The following is a 22,613-nucleotide window of genomic DNA, read 5'->3' as shown; positions in this document are numbered from 1 at the left end:
AAGGAATCCTATAGTGTCAGGGACACAACCACGTATTCCTGACACTATAGTGGTAAAACAGCTATTTAGGTAGCTTGCCCCCCTATTTAAAAGGTGATGTTACTTATCTTTCTTCCTATCTCGCTGCAAATGGCCCCAAATCTACCTCCATGGCTGAGATCATTAAACTTAACAATCTCAGCCAATCAAATGCTTTCTTATAGAAAAGCATCGGGAGGCTATTGCTCATGCTTGGTAACACGCTGCACTGCACCAATTAGTATCTCCTCACAGAAGTGCATTGATTCAATGCATCACTATGGGGACTCAGCATCTCAGCGCAAAGTGTGGAGTTGCTGAATGTAGGTGATGCACACCATGCAGCACTGAGATAGGAAGCACCTCTAGTGGCCGTCTGAGTGACTGCCACTAGAGGTGTTACTATGCAGTAATGTAAACCTTTACATTAAAAAGCCTGCAGGGACAGGCTGCATACACCAGAATAACTACTATTGTTGGTCTGGTGACTAAAATGTCCCTTTAACAATGTAATTCAAAATCTTCTGGGTTTAAAATATTACAGGAAATTCATGGTGTGGGCCAGTGTAATTTATTCATATAGTGTAGGGGTGGAGATGAAGAGGAAATAGTATTCTCACAAGGTTTGTGTAGGGATGTAGTCAAAGAGAGCATTTTCTATGAAAGGCAGCAATTATGGCTTCTCAGTAGTTTTCATAAAATAATATACCATTGCATTCTTAGAAAGAAGTGTTAACCACAATTACCTGTGTGAACCTTTGCCTTTATATGCACCTTCTACCCTACCTGATATCTGGTATTGTGTTCTCCTTTACCTCTTGGAAGGTTTCTTGGGTATTAACAGTTCTAAACAGGAGGGGGGAAATAGGAGACATCACTAATATTGACAATACCATTTCCTTTGTTTACCTTGCAGTTTACTGCCACAGGGCTGACAGCAGTGGTTTTCCAATGTGCGCCCAAAGGCAACTCTTTTGTGAAGTAAGTGCTGTGTGGTCCAGTTAGAGATTTAGAAATACCAACTGACCAGATTACCTGTAGCATCAGAAGCAGTATTGTAATCATGATGCTATAAGGAGAGTGAATAAACGCATCAAGCTCCCCTGACACACCAGAGAATCCACCTTCCTGCAGCCAAGCTAGGTAAGTGATGCAATGTCTAAAAATATACATATTGAAGTTTATAGATGTAAGTGTATTAAACACCTACTTTAGGTCTCCTGACTTTAATAATTTGTAAAAGGCCTACTTTTTTTAACTCCCAAAGTTTAAGTCTAGAACTGTCTTTGAACTGATGTGTATTAAAGAGAAACAAAAAGTATATTATACAATGCACACATCTGTTATGTGGCGTAAGCCTAGTTTCCAGTACACGAGCTTTGTCTCTCTTGTTACTGTGAGAAGAAAAACACAGAAATCCCATATATAATCACACTGCCTTCTGACTAATTTTGCATTGTTATCTAAGTAACAAATTCCCTTAAAATATTTCTCCCATTTTCTTTCTTTTGAATGCTCATTAATGTTAACAATGTATATGGCCATCATTTAATCAGTCATTGTTTTTCTTTTTCCTTGAGCATTCATTCTATATTTATCTTTTCGATCATTCTGTCTTCTGGTGCATGTTTTTTTCCATGTGACTTGGGTTCATGTAAGCTTAGGAACAATAATGGTTGTTGCTTCTCCTTTCCATTTCAAAACCCATGGGATTCTACTCTAAAGGCAACAATAGCTGGAACCTTTCGCTTAAGCCTGTTGAAGTCCTTGGCTGACCTCCATAACCAGATTTGCAGTTCCTTTAAAAGCCAAAAGTCCTCCATCTTTCTCAGGAAATCATTACCCTTGCCATAGCCCACGGCTGGTAGGGTGGAGGAAGTGGCCAGGTCTTGTGGGGGCTGGTAACCCAGGGAAGACATCACTCCTGCTATGCTAACAACCAGGCCCTGTAAACTTGTGCAAAAACGTCCAAGACTCCGTCTCAGTTCTGTACGCGCCACTTCCCCATCAATAGACCTTAGATAGCAGAGGAGCAAGCTGTATGCCCGATGATTCTCTGCCAAGCGTAAACCATCATTTAGATTCCGCCAAAGATGAAAGTCTACAGAGGCACTGGGGATTGTTTCTGGACCTCCTGAACGTGGTGGGTTGAAATCTGGGTCATTGAAAGGGGGGCCAAGATAATTTAGCTGGAATTGCAAAATAAAATAATTAGATATGTATGTGTGTATATATATATATATATATATATATATATATATTTATATATATATATATATATACATATATATATATAAATATATATATATATATATTTAAAAGCATTATTGTATTAGCAACAAAGAATAACTGGCTTGTTGCTAAATTAGACAGGAAAGAAGATAAATATGAACAAAAATTCATTTTTTTTTCTCAATAACTTACAAGGCATAACCCAGAAATAATAGATAGTTCTAAACAGAAGAGTGAAAATGTTACGGGAAGAGCAAAGTATCTCAGCATAATTGTGACAAATATAAAATCCAAACTATATTAATAATTTATGTATAAATGTTGAAATTCCCTACTATAAAGCTATGGCTTCAGAGTGGAGACTTTCAACAGTTATACATAAATTTACCCATCTTTTTTTTTCTGCACACCAGACAAAACGAAAAACAAAATAGGCACCACAAGCACACAATTAAATTGGAAAAACACTCATGCTCCATCAACTGCAGAGCAGACTTAACCATAAGTTGATTTTAGGCATCTGCCTACGGCTCAAGAACCATGTGTTTAGCTGGCCCAATTTACCATCACTAAGAGAAGAATAAAGAAGGGGACAAAAAACAGTTGTATGTTTAATGTAATCCTTCTCTGCTCAACATAATAATCCTGTGAATATAGACACTTATTTTAAAAAAAGTATACTATAAGAATTCCATATACTTTTTTATTTTATTTACCCATGTCTCTGGATCTCTGTACACTGAGCCAGCTACAATCTCAATGTTAATATCCACTATATAGAGTTTTAAGTAGCTTACTAACAACTTTAATAATGTTTCACAGCTTCTTGATATATATTTTTTAATGAAATCAAATTTATTTAAGCTTTAATTATATCACATTATTAAAACACTCAATATGTTCAGAGTTTCATATAACATATGCAGTGGAATGAACACAGCCACAGCATACGTTGACTCCTATGATTAACAAAAAATAAATAAATATTAATCCAGCAGAGGCAACTGAATATTCACATCATTTTCCATTCAATTAATACACCTGAGTAAAGAAAGGAACAGATGAAAGGGGAGATTAAATTAAGAATAAATCAAAGGAAAATGTGGCAATGGTGATGAAGGTAGGCAATGGCCTTGTAGTGCTGTAAGAAAGCATAATAATCTTGATGTGCAGTCTACCAGAATGGACAGTATCACGAACTGATACAATAAACATAAAACAAAAATGCAATTCATATACATCTAAGAGCCAAAGAAATATCAGATTCCAGGAACTGGTCCCAAACGAGCTACACACGTGTTATCTGTATGTGTGTACCTCTCAACCATGAACTCCATGGTCCGGATCTCCCCCGCGCGCAGTATCAATTTCCGAAAGCTAGAAAGTTAGGAATCTTTCCAGTGCAAAAGGATCAAACAGCAATTTTTGAATTATAGCAGATATGGTGAATTGTGGAACAGGTGGACTAGAGGAGATATTAATTGAAAGAATAATTGTGAACTCTGGTGATTGCTTTTTGGATACAGATCTAGTAGGACTAAAGTTTAAGGTTCCTGTGTACTCTTGTACCCTTGCCAAGAGTGTAAGTGGGCTGGGATCCTGAAGCAATTTGCCAGACATTTCTTCAAATCTAAAGTTACCAATAACTTTCAGGAATATGTATTGCCATTTTTTTGGGTCAATGTGATATCCTACTCCCTCTCCCATCACTCCATAGAGGGGGCAGTGTTGGCTCTGAAATAGTAAAGATTAAGAGTGTAGGTGGGTAGAGTACTGCTCATGAATACACAGACTTTAAGATCATGTAAGAGAGTGTCAGAGGAAATGAAGGTTTGCCTTTAGATCATGTAGGAGAGTGTCAGATGAAATTAAGGTTTGCCTTTAGATCATGTAGGAGAGTGTCAGAGGAAATTAAGGTTTGCAATGTTTTAATAGCGGATAATGCAGAGTGTAAGACCACCCCCAGGTAGAGTCGGAGGCAAGTTCTTACAGTTTGGGGAGGTTGTCATGTATGAGGTGAGTCCTAAGTGGTCTAGTGCAAAAGGTAGTAGTTATGGTGGAAAAGTTCGGACTGTGAGACGTGTGAAAGGAAAGGAAAAGGAAGTAAACTGCTGTCTGTTTATATATCTCTCCCAAACTGTCAAAATTGGGAAGACAATAGGACATTTGTGGGTGGACACAAAATGTGTGGCTGGATACAACATTGGGCTGTAGGGATTATGATGACTGAGGAAATCCTTTAAAGCTAGGGAAGGAACTGTATTGGCCAAGCATGTGCTTGATGCACCACTGATATCTCACATTTATCAGTAGACTGCCTTGTACAGACCATCATTCTCACCAGTAAGGTTGCATAGTATCAAAATTCTGAATCAGAGAGACCCCATTCACCATCGGTTTTAGGGACACTGAGTAGAAGGAATTTTATCCCACCTTTTTTTTTGGGGGGGGGGGGGGGGAACTGATGAAGCTCAGCAAAGAATGAATTGGTGTTGCCTAAAATAAATACAATAAACAATGGGTAATGTTAATGTTTATCTTTTTATGGACAAACTAAGATATCAAGTTTCTTCCCAAGCTCAAGCCTGCAAGCATCCAAAGGTGGTAAAATACAGTACGCTCCACTCGTAAATACAGTCTATGGGGCATTTAGATTCAGAACATTTGGTAGCGTTCATTTCAAAGTTTGAAAGCGTTCATAGAGTTTGATTTCCTGAATAATAGCTGGGAGCTAATTGTGGCCAAGAGAAAATGTGGAACATATATATATATATATAAGGTGCAAGCGTAAAACTGACCAGAGAACGGAAAATAAGGCGTATATCAACAATACTGTTAAATATCCCCGGTGAAATAACAACCTGTAGATACGATCCTATAAAAAAGATCTAAAATTCATAAAAAACAGCAGAAATCACATGCAAAAAGAACTTTTGATAAAGTAAAAGTACTTAACGGTGGGTGGCCCTCTCCACAGATCCAGATACTGTATGGGATAATTATGGTAAAACACAGGTGATCAATTAATCTTGGTGAAGATGACAGCGAGCTCAACCCCAAGTGACCTTAGTCAGATGGCACGGTGGTGTTATGATCAGAGATGTAGAAGATTGTGCCGTTGGCCAGACACCCTCCGTGCCGTTATGGGGGAGCACAACAAGTTGGGGAACGCGTGGTATGCCGCACCCGGTAACTTCGAAAAAGGCCACGACTGACTTAACCCCTTAAGGACACATGACATGTGTGACATGTCATGATTCCCTTTTATTCCAGAAGTTTGGTCCTTAAGGGGTTAAAGAAGCAGCATGGATATTAAGTGGACCGGTAAAACAGCAATGAAGACCTCACACAGTAAGTGTTCAGACAATTAAAAATTATTTTGTAGAAGTGCCCCTCACTGGGGGGCAGGTCCTACACACTTCCCAGTTGGAAAGGAATTACATGCTGCCTTGAGATCATCTATTGAGATTAGGCACTTAATTTTATCTAAAGTGTCTTCCACAATGCTACCTTTTACAAGGCAAGAAATGAAGTTTCATGTGGATCCATAACAAGTCTTTAGTGATAATGTGAGGTTTGTAAGGTTTCCGAGATGTTGTAAGGTTTCCGAGACAAGGTGCATTGATAAGATGGGTGTAGTTTGTGCTAATTTATTGCCCTCTTGGTAGTGATGGGATAAGGAATGGACAAAAGACTTGACTTTACTTTAGCATTTAATAGGATACAAAATTTATTTCTGTCTTTGCGAGTTTCTAAAATATTAGGTCTGACCATTTTAGTTCATTCTGGATATCAACTTAATCAGGTGAGATTGTCTTTTGTCAAAGGGACAAGCACCAGGACCACATTAGTGATTCTAAGTAGTTATGGTGCCTGCAATCTGTACATACAGCATTTGGCTATGAAACACTCCATATACTGAGCTTAGCCCATTTGCTGGCATAGGTGTAACCCCACTTCCAGCAGCATAATTTATTTGCACATACTTGTATTCATTAGTTGAGAATGGTCAGGGTGACCAGATCCATCAAGTTTTCAAGGACTCGTATCACATATACATATTTATGGGTAGCACATGAAAAGGGTAACCCTGTAGTTTGTAGAACTCAGAAGAAGGCGTATAAGATTACGTAATTAGAAAATAAAGAATCCTGCAGAATATGCATTATACATACTGCACAGCAATCCTTTTCATGCTTTTTTTTTTTTTACAAATATGACAAATTATATGTGTTCCTGAAAACATGGTAGATGTGGTCACACTAAAAATGGTCAGATGACACTGAGCCAAAGAATGGCTGGTGGAATTGGCATCTGCAGCATCACCATTACCATAGAGAAGCCTCAGTGTTTGATGGGACCCAGGGGAGAGGGCAAAGTGCTGCAAAATGGTTTTCCCCATTAACACGAAACTGGGTCAGGGTATTCCTGGCATCATAACCACTAAATTAGGTTTCACTTACACATTAGACTTTAGTGGTTATTATGCTTGGAGTAACCTTTTAATTTGGGTGAATATGCAAATGATGGCACCCCTTACTACACATTTATGGACTTCCCAAACCACCATGGAAGTGGAACATCTTTTTGATTATCTTAAAAGTAATTGGAAATGTGTTGAGGTCAGTTGTGAGGTCACCTTTGGTCATCAAAAAGTGAGCAAAAGTGTCACAAGTGTGTAAAAGTTAGGCATAGGGACAATGTGGGTTAGTCACATCCAGGTATTGACTGAGTTGGTGGATGTCCTAGGTTTTGTTGTGTATACGTGCCATATTGAGATGTGCATGTGAAAGCCACAGGTAGGAACAGGTAGTCCAGATGGGAATACTGCCTATAAGGGTAAGAAAAGTATATCTATGGGGCGTGGAATTGTGTATGCACCAGACATCTACCAAGCGAGCCTTGTGTAGAGCAGCACATAACTTACAAATTTGGGATAGCAGAGGAGAGAACTTGCCCGTGGAGGAGTCCAGACCAGGATTCATGGGAATGTTCAAATCCCCATTGAACACTAGGATTCCCTCTGTAAAGGATGACAGTTGGTGAATGACCTTCAATAGAAAGAATATTTGATTAGTGTCAGGAGCATAAACGTTTGCTGAAGAAAACATCAAGCCCTGTATTTGAGCCCTGATAAAAATTTACCTGCCTGAAAGGTCATTTTGGCAAAGTGTCGGAATAGCCAGTAGAATTTCCACCCCGTATCATTTAGAAAGAGATCAAAATGCCAGAAACCTATGTGGCCAGAGGCACAAACAGGGAGAACAGCAGGCAATGATTCAAATTAACTAATCTTCAGAGTTAAGAGCAGGGCTGGCGCAACTATTAGGCATACTAGGCATTCGCCTAGGGCGCCGGCCTTCTGGGGGCGCCCACCAGGATATTTCCTGTTGGGCTCCCCCAGTCCTGGAGCCGCACCCCTCAGCGCCGGGCCAATCATCCAGGCGCCCGGAAATGTGACAAGGCACCAAGAGAAGTCCTGTCACAGGGGGCTCAGGAGGTAGCCATTTGGCCACCTCAGGGTGCCCCCAAAACTGTCCTTCAGTATGGTAGATCAGAAACCTGCTTATCCAGATGGCAGGTGCCTGCTCTGCCAATGAATGCTGGAGGAGAGAAGAGGAGGCAGGGGATGGCAGTGTGGGCAGCAGACGTGGCTCTTTTGCAGCTCCCCACTCCTCCCTTGCGCGCCCTCTTTGTTGCCGGGAGCCGGAATATAACGTCATTCCGGCCCTGGCATACTAAACAGCACGCTGGAGGAGTGAGGAGCTGCCCCACACTGGACCCCAGAGAGGTATGTAGGCTGAATGTCTAATTCTGTGTGTCACTGAGTGTGTGAGTGTTTGACTGTCAATGAGTGTGTTTGTGTGTCTGTCAGTGAGTGAGTGTATGTATGTCAGTTAGTGTCTGTATGTGAGTGGAATTTGTCAGTGAGTGTATGTATGTCAGTGAGTGAGTGTATGTCTGTCAGTGAGTATGTGTGTCTGTCAGTGAGTGAGTGTATGTATGTCAGTGAGTGTCTGTCTGTGTGTGTATGAGTGAGTGTGTGTGTCAGTGAGTGTGTGTCTGTCATTGAATGTCTGTGTGTCGGTCAGTGAGTGTCTGTCTGTGTGTCTGTCTGTCATAGAGTGTGTGTGTCTGTGTGTCTGTCGGTGAGTGTGTGCGTGTGTGTGTCGGCCAGTGAGTGTATGTCTGTCAGTGAGTGTGTGTCTGTGTGTCTGTCAGTGAGTGTGTGTGCCTGCCAGTGTGTGTCTGTCAGTGAGTGAGTGATATGAGGAGGCGGCAAAATGGATCTTTGCCTAGGGCGGCAGAAATCCTTGCACCGGTCCTGGTTACGAGTCACAGTAGCAAAAATGTAATGCTTTACATTTTTACGTTTTTGTTGCTGTGGCATTTTGTCATTTGATGCACTCTGCACTTTTGTGAATACATTCTTAAGATTATTTAATTGGATACATTGCTTGCTGTTCGGCCTCTTTGCTTCACTGATGACTGTGTAGTATAATGAGTTTTTCTACATATGTTTTTTATTATATGGTGTAGAGCAGCAACATATACAACAGCACAATGGGTGTAATGTATTTATATATAATATATATATATATTTATATGTGCATGTGTGTGCATTTAAAGACTTGTGGTAAGAGACAGCTCATTCTCTATATAGTTATTGCCAACAGTAAACAAAAAAATTAACTTTTTATACATCGGTCATTTCTGACACCTTCCATCTCATTCTATTCAGTAACCAAATAAAACCAGTTTTACTCTTTGCCCACCTATATATAATTCCATTGCAGTAGGTTTCAAGATTGGATGCAACAACCTTTTCTAGGGCACTCTGTTCAGATTAAACTTGTTAGACCATTTGCATATATATATATATATATATATATATATATATATATATATAAAGACTAGAGCAGAGGCGTGTGGCCACATAGTCATCAGGTGGCCAGATTGCATTCATTTGGTCAGGAGTGTCTAGAGGGACCTTGTTGTCAGAAGACTACAGTCAGTGTGTAAATGACCTACTGTGAACTACATTACTGGTAATACATTATGTAACCAAACTGTGTGATAGACTCCCAGTGCCACAGAATTAGATGTTTGTTGCAGAGTGTCAATGCTATGCCTTAGCATATATGAATGTGCAATACAGGGAATGGTGCAAGCCACAGTAGGTAATAGATGGAATTTAAGCCCCAAGAGTAGTCTCTATGAAACACAAGTGAATCCAGCATGAACTGGAGGCACGTTGGCAGTATATAGTGAAACTAGAAGTTATGACAGGTAAACACTGGCCCAAAGACTAAAGGGAAAACTCTGGGCTGATTTTCATTGAGTTAGTATGATGTGTTAGAGATGAGAATTCATATTTACACAACTCTCCCATTTCATGCTTTAGTCTTGAGAAGGGGAGGTTCTCCCGAAAGTTTGTCATTACAAAATTCTGTTAGTCCAACAAAAAGTTATTACAACATATGGATTTCCTCTGTTATTTTACATATATATATCTATATATATATATATATATATATATATATATATATGAAACAATACATCCTTGCACTCAGGCTATTGAATCCATATTTTGCCAGGTCCATTAAAGGACCACTCTAGGTACCCAGACCACTTCAGCTTAATGTTTATAAATGGGTTAATCCAGCCCTCAAAGCCTCTAGTGGCTGTCTCATTGACAGCCGCTAGAGGCGCTTGCGTGATGTAAATGCTTTCCTATGAGACCAGCTGAATGCGCGCGCAGCTCTTGCCGCACGTGTGCATTCAGCCGAATGGGAGGAGAGGAGGAGGATCGGAGGAGAAGAGCTCCCCGCCCGGTGCTGGAGAAAGGTACGTTTTAACCCCTTTCCTCTCCCCAGAGCCCGGCGGGAGGGGGTCCCTGAGGGTGGGGGCACCCTCAGGGCACTATAGTGCCAGGAAAATATACCACTATAGTGGTCCTTTAAATCTTTCATCAGGATTCTTCAATCCTGATAAAAGTCCGTAAGTGGACTGAAACGTTGATCTGTTTTTACTGATTTCTTCAATAAAGACTTGAATTTTTAACAGAAGACCGTGAGTGTAGTTACCTATTCTACTCTCTCTCTCTCTCTCTCTCTCTCTCTCTCTCTCTCTCTCTCTATATATATATATATATATATATATACACACACACACACACACACACACACACACATATATATATATATATATATATATATATAGACTTGTAATCAAAATTATTCAACCCCCATGGAAAATTAGGTTTATTGTCAAAACTAAGATACTTTCAGCTGTTTGCAATGAACAAATCAAACAAAAGCAATTGAAATGGCTTAACACAACAATTATTTCAAGTGTTTTTCCCAAAATGCAACTAAAAATGCAACTTATAATGACTAATGCAGTTAAAAATATTCAACCCCCTGAATAGAATCTCTCACAACAGAATAAATATGCAAAACAGGTGTTGTCCCACACCTGATGCAGCTAAGCAAGGGCTTCATTAGTTGCACCAGGTGTGCTTGAGCTGGACCACATGAAATACTTGAACTGGCTAGGAGTTTGTGTCACATTTAACTGCATGTTAGAAAGGAATGGTCCACAAAGTTAAGAAAATAATTCATCACCCTTCACAAACAAGGAACAGGGTACAAAAAGATAGCGAAGGCACTGACTGTTCCTAGAGGCACCACTGGAAGCAAAATTCTCAAGTTCAAAGTTGAAGGAACAGTGGTCACACTGCCTGGGCGGGACAGAAAAAGGAAGTTATCAATTGCAGCAAGCAGATTGTGACAAACCCTCAAGTGACCACAAATGACCTTCAGCTAGACTTGGTGGCAACAGGCACTGAGGTATCAATGAGCACAGTAAGGCATGTATTAATACCAAAACTCCAATACATACACCACTACTGACCCAAAAGTACAAGAAACGTTGGCTCCAATATGCTTAAAATCATATAAAATCAAGGTTGTAATTGGGGGCTCTTGCTAGGTTTAAGTGTAGGAGGTGCCATGATGATGGAGTTGAGATGAGAGAGTGGAGTTGTAGAGGGAGGTTGCAGTATTAGGGCAGGTGAGGTTTGAGATGGGTTGGTGAAGAATCGTTGTAGGTCACAAAAGTGGAGGTTTCTGGGAGATTGATGTGGTGAGGGTGGTGTAATTTGTGTATGGGGTATGCCGATGTCAAAAGTCAGAAGTTAGTGGTCAGATAGGGGAATTTGAACTTTGGAGAGATTAGAGGTGGTACAGAGATGGGTGAAGATGAGTTCAACAGTGTTTCTTGCTGTATGAGTTGCTGAGTTAGACCACTGTCTGAGTCCAAAAGAGGAGGATACAGAGAGCAGACGAGAGGCCTTTAAGGCAGTTGGGGTTGTTGATTGGGATATCAAAGTCCCCAAGAATGAGGGAAGAAGTGCTAGAGAAGAGGAAATAGGGTAGCCAGGAAGAAAAGTGTTAAATAAATAGCCTAGGATGACCGGTAGGGGGGGGGGTGGATTCCAAATTGATGGCAATTCTTAGAGGAGTGGGTTTAAATAGGCGGTAAGTGTGAACTTCAAAGGAAGGAAACATAGGGCATGAGCAGGGAAGATTGGTTGATGCCTACACCACCTTCTTTACAGTTGTTTGGTTTGGGAGTGTGGGAGAAGCAGGAGTAGCGCTATCAATGAGGATAGCCAGGTCTCAGTGAGTGCAAGTAGTGCGAAACAATTTGAGATGAAAAGGTTGTGTATGGCTGTTGATTTCATATTGCTGCAGATGGAGTGGGCATTCCAGAATAGACTTGAACCCATAGAAAATCTCAGGTGGGATTTGAAGAAAGTGGTTGCTGCACGCAAACCCAATAGGCTAAGATTGCTCAGGAACACTGCCAGAAGCTGGTGTATGGCTATGCATCTTGTTTGTTGCAGGTCATACCAGGAAAATGGTGCTCTAATAAGCACCAAAGATAGTTCCCATGAAGGGGTGGAAAAATTGTGAGACTGGAGAAATCATAATAGGTTGCATTTTTCTGTTGAATTTGGGGAAACCACTCAAAGCATTCATTGTGTTGACTCAAAGCATTCATTGTGTTGAGATATATTTTAATTGTTTTGTTCATTGCAAACCGCTGAAAGTCTGTCAATTTTGACAATAATCTTAATTTTCACACACACACACGTATATATGTGTGTGACTTTTTAAAAAAAATTTTGCATTTGCATGAAAACATCTGACATAACATAGAATTTCTGTGAATACCACATTTGGAACATATATAACATGCATGTTTAGGGCTGAAACATTGCATATTTTTAGTTTTTTAGAAGAAACACAAAAACATAGACAGAGACTGAAAGATTTGCTCATAGTTTTGTGTGTACATTTACTTGAGAATTGGGCAAGAAGCCACTGAAAGGGACTGGTTTGCTCTTACTGGAGTCTTGGGACACATGACTAATGGATATGACCAATCATGGTAGAGCAGTAGAATCCAGATTTCAAGCAGAGGTGAAAGGGCAGGAGAGGACTTAACAAAAGGATAAAGATACTCTGCACACAGAGCAATTCTATTAGGTGAACAAGACATAACAGTGTGGCAGCAATAGGTCTGCATGATCCTGTGACACAGATATTGACTCTGCTCTCTAATTATAGGTTGCTGAATGAGAAAAAGGGTTGTGACATAACATCTTTTATCCTGACCATGTTCACATTCAAGCTAGCCATGACAGTACATTGTGGACTGCTGCCAATGTTTGTGAGTCTGGAAAACAAAAAGACTGGCTCAAACAACGCTGCTTCATCAAATACTTATCTTGATCGGCATTGAGACCTAACCGATTGACGACCTAGAAGCTGGAAGCGGCGAACAATCTCTCGACTTGAGCTATGCTCTGTTGAAGCAAAACCCTGTTGCCCCCTCTTCTTTTGAACAGGTAGGGGATATTTCCGTCCCCGCTGGGAAAGTTACTCTATCTGCACTATTAGAAGAATCTCTTGCTGTTCCAGAGACCATGGTGTGTCTACGATGACCACTGTACTGAAACTCCAGCAGAGTAAAGAAGAATGTAAAGGAACTCTTAAATGCAAAATTTGATAAGATTTGTTGGGTGATCTGGGACTATATTAACAGCCGATATCACTTCCTAACTACAAGTACCAAATCACAGACACAAGCCAATATTACAGCTCATGGTTCTTCTTTCACTTGGAGCAGCAATTCTTCCCATAGCCCAGAGTCCTAGAGTCCCAGAGGGCTCTTTGTGACATGGAGTTCCTGAAGGGCTTCAATCCGGCAACTTGGAGTAAGAGGATCCTTGGATATAGGGAAACGGCTCCCATCAAGGCCTAGGCTAACTGCATGAAATCTAGCTACTTAACAAGCTCTGTGAAGGGGCAAGAAGTGACATCATGCCGGGCATAGAGACTGGCTTTCTGTTGTGGCCTGCTTGTAGGGTCGGATGACTCCTAGCCGAAGATATCTCTGCATACAAATAGTATTTGCTCTATTAGAATTGCAGTGATTTATGATTTCTTCTTTGTTGTGTTATTTTCCTGATTATTCCTAATATCCAGTGGTACTAAAACTTCATCACCCTAGCTATATGTCCAACATGAGCTTATTTTAAAAGTTTCACGCAGTGTGGTGAACTGATCTGTCTTACCTGTTTAGTTTATCTTGCATGTATCTGACACACACCTGTTTGAATATTTTGGTTTATCATACAAAGCAAATAAAATTGCACATTCTTAATGTATCAAGTATTACTTTGGTGACTTCTTTTATTTTGTATAGTGTTATTTATATGTTATTGTCAGCTTATCTGTTCATCTCTGCACTACAAAAATAAAGATTGACAAAAAAAAGTTAGGGAGGGGGGTTCAGGAAAATTAATTAAACTAAACTCTAGAGGTTATCAAAATGGATTAAGAGGAGGGACAAGAGGTTGAAAAAGACTTCTGAATACAGAGATATCGGTGGAAACAATTGAAGCAAATGATTAACTATAGGGTTTATTCAGTTCACTTTAAATTTGAGTAAATTGAATGGCAAAATTGAAGCGCAATTAGACTTTTGTCTAACATAGCCTGATTAGAGAATTTCCCAGATCTACTATTTTGTCTACATTTTAAAAATTGCAAGAGAAGAGGAAAGAGATTTAGGGGGAAGAGAGGAAAACACTAAGATTAGTTTAAATGTAATGTCATATAGCTGACATGTATTTTTCCTATAGGATATAGCTTACAGTTAGCTGTAGTTGAGTCTTTACAACAGGCGAGAGAGTGGAATTAAGTTCTGAGCCTTAAACAGTAGTGACTGATTTGGAAACCAACTGTTTGCCACAATTCATAGAGTTGATGTGGTCAAAGTTTTAAGATTCATACGGTCTAATTCAATTATAAAAAATTCTGAAAAATTGAAAAGTCCATTACATTTATACATTAATTAAACATGTTGATTTATTTTTCATGTAATAATTCCCCAAATCTAGTTCCTCATAATTGTTACTGTATATGAACAGTTTGAAATTAGCAACTACCTTTTGCTTTTTCTTGCTATTTTCTTTATTATTACCCAATGTTATACTTTTCAACATTTTAAGAGACAAAAGAGAGACACTATAATTTTAGGGGCATGACAAAGAGACAGGGCTACTCCAGTACATTTAAAGACTCACAGACTCTTTTTTTTTTTCAAAATGTTAAAATACCAAAAATTATATTTAAAAAATTTAATAAATTATAAATGTTATGGGGGCAGGGCCTGACCGTGGAGCCGAGAGGACATTAGTCTCAACAACTCCGGCCAAAGGCGGCAGAAACAAACGACACTACGCGATGAAAACGGCAACCAAATGGCAAATGAAAGGCTGCCAGGCAAAGGGGGACACCGGAACGCACTCAACGATACCCTCCAAGTGACTATTGCTCTGGGATTGCTCCGGGATTCCCCGGGTTTTCCTATATTCATGAACGGTCTTCGGCTCCTTTTGGAGTTTTCGTGCCTTACTGACATTTCGCAAGTCGCAGGCTTCGTATGTTTTTGTTTGTTTTCCCGTTGTTCGTATAAGTGAACGTTCACTTAGTCATTTCACTTTCTAAGGGTTCTAACTGTTCGGCACTTTGCCTCTTGCATTCGTATACTTAAGCCCTGAAGTCTGCATTTGCATGAATTTCAATTATGTTTTTGTTCGGTTATTTGTTTAGTTTCTCCTTGACGTTCGAGTTCTTGAGCTCTGGTCAAGGGGAACTTTAGACTGTTTGTGTGTTTGTATTTACCATCCGGTATGTTCCTCCTGAACTGTCAATTGCTTAGTTCAGGAGAAAATCCTAGTTTTTCAGGTAATTATGAAGTATGATGATTTCGGTACTTTTGTGCAATATATGCTGAATCGGTTCTTTGCTATGTAACAAATTAGTTTCTTAGGTTATTTTGATATTTACTTTGCATAGTTAATAAGTCTTATTCACTTAATTTTGGGAAATAAGTTCATATGAGGCGATAATTCAATTCACTCTATTTTTAGGGGCTTATCTATTAAATGGGTTTCCTGACTGGTCTATAAATTTGCATGTTAAACACCAGTTTTGTTACGTTCTTTGTTATTGGATACCATATATTATTTTATGGGGGGGGGGGGTTCAACATTAGTGTATCGTATAATTTGGTTTTACAGTATTTTCTTTAGAAACAGTTCACTGTTAAATTTTGTCCATGTGTAAATCAGGTCAGGCAGACATTTTTTTTTAATAAACCTTGCATACGTGCACATCTGGCCTTCTAGGTCTGGAATTGTGAATATGTATAGTTGTTTTGATGTGCAATAATTTCTCATAGGCATCATAAGCCAGACCCTTCGTGGTCTTCCCAGCAGTTCTCGCAAGCATATATTTCCTCATGTTGGGTCACGGATTTTCCTGACATTCACGCATCTTATACCCCCATCATTCCTTGGGGTTGGGTGAGGCTTTCCTCTTTTACTTTGAACCTCGTATGGTCCACGATAAACGTAAGTTAACAATCAAATGCACACTTATGTCTATATACCATAGTACCTGCGAGTCCAATGTATGTCTGCTACCTACGATATACCGCGACCTGCAAGTCGCCGATGCATACCTATAAGAGCACTCTCCCAATGGGACTATTGAAACAAGATATCAAAGAGACCTGCATGTCCAAACTGCTGTTCTCTTACGTGAAATGATAAAAAAAAACAGTCAATAAAGTTATTTAAAAAAAAAAAAAAAAAGAAATCTCCCAGTATGGAAGAAATAAGAGCACAGATTAATTACCAAGGGGTAATGGAAAAAAGCAGTATATTATAATGGTACTATAACAAAATATAATAATATCTGGAAGTTTGGTTTACATATTTTAAAGAGTGAATTCTGTCCTCATAATACATATTACCTGTCATTGATATGTCTATTGCACCTTTCGTATAATTTATTTTTTATCATGTACGTTTTATACTTTATGTATGTATCGGTTTCTTTTTTTGTTTAATAAAAGCTTTCAATTGAAACAATCAAATGCTTATAAGTTATGGTTTCTGTTTTTATAATCCCTTGGTGGCATTTTAATTTAAGGTAAAAAATATGTATATTTTAGAATCATTGGCATACCTTTCAGCTATTAGAGGACATGGTGTATTCATCTATTCCTCATGTACTTTTAGTTCTCTCAGTGATACTTTAATGTTACCCCCCTTTTTTTTGGTTACTATTATACTAATAGGTATACATATTACTTTTAATCATAGATCTCTATAAGAAAGTCCCGTTTCTTTGGAGATGCATTCTGCTGACCACATTTTGATATGTGGATTATTTTCTCTATTTTTTCTCTCTTTTTATACCACTACTTAATTCCCTCAGTAATTTCTGTATTTTAACTTTTCTGTCATAGACTACACTTTTACTTAGTAAGGTACGTGCCTTCTCCTCTCACATTAGTCCTTGCTTTTGTCAAGCCCACGTCCAGGGATAGAGAACTGGCTTGTAGGTTCAGGTGCTGCCTTTACTTTTGTGCATGTTAAACTCACAAACCAGTGAGGCCACACTCCCTACCTCACTGCTGAAGTTTACCCACGGCCATACGTCATAGTTATTGCCTCATATACTCTCCTTTAACCCCTTAAGGACCGGACTGTTTTTGCGATGTTGTACATTTGCGACCAGGCATCTTTTTACACTTTTGTGGTGTTTGTGTTTAGCTGTAATTTTCCGCTCTCTCATTTACTGTTCCCATACAAATTATATATTGTTTTTTTCAGGACAAAAGGGGCTTTCTTTACATACCATTATTTATATAATCTCATGTAATTTAATTTAAAAAAAATGAAAAAATATGATGAAAAATTGAAAAAAAATACATGTTTTTTGACTTTTATGTGAAAAATCTTTTACTCATCTACAAAAGAGAATGAAAAAAACTGCTAAATAGATTCAAAATTTTGTCCTGAGTTTAAAAATACCCAGTGTTTACATGCTTATTGCAATTTTTTGCATGTTATAGGGCTATAAGTACAAGTAGGATATTGCGGTTTCAAAACATACATTTTTAAAATGTATCAATAGTGACATTGTAACACTATTATCTGTCATAAATCGCTGAATAACACCCCACATGTACATATTTTTTTAAAGTAGACAACCCAGGGTATTCAATATGGGGTATGTCCAGACTTTTTTAGTAGCCAGTTAGTCGCAAACACTGGCCAAAGTTAGCGTTCATATTTGTTTGTGTGTGAAAAAAGTCAAAAACTAAATTGAACGCTAATTTTGGCCAGTGTTTGTGACTAAGTGGTTACTAAAAAAGACTGGACATACCCCATTTGCAATACCTTGGGTTGTCTTCTTTTGCAAATGGTATGCCATCATGGGGGTAATTCTTATTCCTGGGCTACCATACGCTCTCAAAGGCAACGTAACCAACCTGGCCATTTTCAATGTAAAAATATTTGACCCATATATTTGACCCTGTAACTTTCAAAAACGCTATAAAACCTGTACATGGGGGTACTGTTATACTCAGGAGACTTTGCTGAACACAAATATTAGTGTTTCAAAACTGGAAAATGTATCACAACAATTATATCATCAGTAAAAGTGCTGTTTGTGTGTGAAAAATGCAAAAAAAAGTCACTTTCACTGACAATATCATCGCTGTGATATGTTTTACTGTTTTGAATCACTAATATTTGTGTTCAGCGAAGTCTCCCGAGTAAAACAGTACCCCCATGTACAGGTTTTAGGGTGTCATAGAATGTTACAGGGTAAAATACAGTGATAGCAAATTAAATTCTCTGGACTTTCGGCCTGGGTTGGCAGGCAGGTCCCTTAAATTGCAATCAATAAAATAACTTAATTATGTAAAAATATTACATAAATACGCACGTAGAATTTAAATATATATGCATATTTATATATTTGAAGTCTACGTGTATATTTATATAATTATTTATGTCATTTTGTATATGGACATATGAATAGTTCGTATTCTTTTTATTTATTTATATATACATAGATATATATACAATTTCATTCTAAGTGTATTTTGATATAAATATATATATATTAATATCAAAATACAGTTAGAATAAAATTTCGTATAGATATATAATTTTTTTAAAATTTTTATTATTATTTTTACATGTTTAATTTAATTTAAATTACTTATTATTTGTATTTTATAATAATACATATATACAATATATATAGTTATTATATATATTATATATATACGTGTGTAATTTAATTATAAGTGTATTTTTATATTAATATATGTACATATTAATATAAAAATACACTTAGCATGACATTATATATATGATATATAGACATATATTATATAGGTATAATATATGTCTATATATCATATATATATATACACATATATAATAATAATTTTTTTTATTAACTTTAACTTTAATTTTTTTTATGATTTTACACATGCAGGGAGACTGCCTGTCAGCACAGACAGTCCCCCTGCAGGCAGACACTAGGACACCTATTGTGACCATGTGGTCGCCCTTTTGAGCGATCACATGGCCACAGGGGTCCTAATTCGCCATGGGGAGACTGTCTGGGCTGCAGGCAGTCTCCCCACAACGGGAGCACCGCCGATCGCCGCCGGGGGAACGCCGGCGATCGGGTAAGTAAATCTTAAAGTTAGGACGGTTCAGGACCGTCATCGGTCGGCAATGGAAAAATGCCGATGACGGTCCTGAACCGTCGTCCGTCCTTAAGGGGTTAATATGGTGTGGTGTTTTTATGTAGTGTTGACATTTGGATGTAGAGTTGTATTTGTGTGTAGTGTAGGCGAAATGCTGAGATTTATGCATATATACACATATACTCATATATACACACACTGGCACACATACACAGACACATAGGTACACACATGCAGTTACATAGAAACACAGATACAGACAAACACTGACACACACACATACAGACACACAGACACACATACAGATAAAGACACACACATACAGACACACAAACAGATACACATACACACAAACAGATACACATACACACACTGACACATACAGATATACCAACACACATACAGATACACAGACATAGAGATACACAAACATACATGTATAAGTGTTTGTCTGTGTGTGTGTGTTTGTATAGTGTAGTAGTGAGGGGGGATGATGGTGAGAGGGAGAGGACAGTGATGGTGAGAGGGAGAGGGCGGTGATGGGGAGAGGGAGAGGGCGGTGATGGTGAGAGGGAGGGGGGTGATGGTGAGAGGGAGGAGGGTGATGGTGAGAGGGAGGGGGTGATGGTGTGAGGAAGGGGGTGATGAGAGGGAGGGGGGTGATGATGAGAGGGAGAGGGGTGATGGTGAGAGAGGGGAGAGGGGGTGTTGTGAGAGGAAGTGGGGGTGATGTAAGGGAGGGGGTGATGATGAGAGGAAGGGGGAGGCAGTGGTGTATCCTGGTTTTGTGTTGCCCTAGGCAGGACAAAACTCAGGCGCCCCCCCCGCCCCCCCCCCCGCGCCACCCCCACCCAACCTTTACCCCGCCCCGCATTCTAAATACACACACACACATTCACTGACAGATACGCATACACTAGCTAACAGAAACACACACTCGCTAACAGAAACACACACACACTAACAGACACACTCACACTCAGTAACAGACAAACACACTCACTAACAGACACACACTAACATACACACACTCAGTCACTAGCAGACACAAACTAGCAGACACACACACTCACTAACATACACACACACACACACAGACACACACACTCACAGGCAAACACACTAACAGACACACACACTAACAGACACACACACACTAACAGACACACACACACACTAACAGACACACACACTAACAGACACACACACACACTAACAGACACACACACACACTCACTAACATACACACACACACACACACACACTCACTAACAGACACACACTCACTAACAGACACACACTCACTAACAGACACACACACTCACACTCACTAACAGACACACACTCACTCACTAACAGACACACACTCACTCACTAACAGACACACACACTCACACTAACAGACACACACTCACACTCACTAACAGACACACACACTCACACACACACACACACACACACACTCACTAACAGACACACACTCACTAACAGACACACACTCACTCACACTCACTAACAGACACACACTCACTCACTAACAGACACACACACACTCACACTCACTAACAGACACACACACACTCACACTCACTAACAGACACTCACACTCACTAACAGACACTCACACTCACTAACAGACACTCACACTCACTCACATTAACACATTTTTTTTTACTTTAACCCCCCCCCCCAGCCTCCTTACCTTTGGGAATGCAGGGTGGGGGGGGGTCATCTTTTTTCCCTGGTGGTCCAGTGGCTGCTGGGCAGTCGGGCGGCGCTGGCTGGCGAGGGAGCACTTCCTCTGAGCTGTCTGCTCAGCTCCCTCGCGCGCCGCACAGTGAGGCTGGGAGGCGGAGCCGGAATATGACGTCATATTCCAGCTCCCAGACTCACTGTGCGGCGCGCGAGGGAGCTGAGCAGACAGCTCAGAGGAAGTGCTCCCTCACCAGCCAGCGCCGCCCGACCGCCCAGCAGCCCAGCATGTCTGTTAGCCGCAAGGCTAACAAGACATTTGCCTTGGATATTTGGGGGGCGGCTTTTTTTGCCGCCCCCTGGAAAATGCCGCCCAAGGCAAATGCCTTGTTTGCCTTGCGGCTAATACGCCCCTGGGGGGAGGGGGTAATGAGAGGGGGTGATGTGTGAGGGAGGGGGTGATGAGAGGGGGGTGATGTGAGAGGGGGGTGATGGTGTGAGGGGGGTGATGGTGTGAGGGGGGGTGATGGTGTGAAGGGTGGTGGTGTGAGGGGGGGTGATGATGAGGGGGTGATGTGAGGGTTGGTGATGGTGTGAGGGAGAGGGGGGTGATGGTGTGAGGGATGGGGAGAGGGGGGGGACTAAATACCTTCATTCCCTGGTGGTCCGGTGGGCTCCCTGGTGGTCCGGTGGCCATAATATCCGGTCTGGAGCTCCGCAGAGCTGCAGACCATGAATCTCGCGAGACCCAGCCAGAGCAATACCGTGGAAAACCGTGGCAATGCTCTGATTGATCAGATCTCGCGAGACACATGGTCCGCACACTGCAGAGCTGCAGACCGCTGTCTGCATTGGGCGCAGGAGGGGCATCGCACCCTGCGGCATATGGAGCAAGCCGCCGGGGCCCCTCCTGGTGTCGGGTCCTCGGTCAGTGACCCAGGACCCAACGCAGTCTGCCCAGGGCACCCCCCTAGTGAGTGGCACCCGGCCCCCCCAGGTAAGCCACTGAGTGCATGTCGGTTGTTGCACATCTGTTCAATATGCTTTAGGGCCCACTCAAAATCTATGTGCCCAGACCTGCCATGCATTGGGTAAACAAGTGCCTAGCCACAACCATGGAGGATGTAGTTCAGCTTATGTTGTTGGAGCAATTTTATGCAGCCATACCTGCAGAGCTCCGGGAATGGGTAAGAGATCGACGTTCCCTTACACTTCCAGAGGAAGCTTGTCTGGCAGATGAATATGCTGATGCCAGGTGGCTGGACCAACAGACCCAACGGGCACCCCAACACCATCAAGCCCCGCAGCGACCTCCACCATGACTGATACCAAGATTGATACCAGCCCCAGTGAACACCACCAATCGGAATGGAAACTGTTGTTTCCATTGAAAACAGATTGGACATATCCAAAGGGACTGCCCCATGGCCAACACCAGAGCGGGTTCCACAGTTCTATGCGTGGATTACAATATTACTCTGACCCCAGAAAGAGAGGGCTTTAATACC

At 40.5% G+C, this 22,613-nt stretch overlaps 1 protein-coding gene across 1 annotated transcript in view; it reads right to left on the bottom strand.

Annotated features, from left to right (window-relative positions):
* Nucleotides 1-1,122: 1,122 nt before the first annotated feature.
* The window catches only part of CLCF1 (cardiotrophin like cytokine factor 1), a 200,540-nt gene continuing 179,049 nt past the window's right edge, over nucleotides 1,123-22,613 (bottom strand). Inside the window, exon 3 of the mRNA XM_063434867.1 lies at nucleotides 1,123-2,207. Within this exon, the coding sequence (XP_063290937.1) occupies nucleotides 1,716-2,207 (492 nt within the window). The 3' untranslated portion in view covers nucleotides 1,123-1,715. The remainder of the gene's footprint in view (nucleotides 2,208-22,613) is intronic.

The sequence above is a fragment of the Pelobates fuscus genome, chromosome 10 (assembly GCF_036172605.1).
Source record: "Pelobates fuscus isolate aPelFus1 chromosome 10, aPelFus1.pri, whole genome shotgun sequence".
In the NCBI taxonomy this organism is placed as follows: domain Eukaryota; kingdom Metazoa; phylum Chordata; class Amphibia; order Anura; family Pelobatidae; genus Pelobates; species Pelobates fuscus.
Note: the sequence above shows the minus strand (reverse complement) of the source record. Positions and strands in the feature narration are given on the sequence as shown.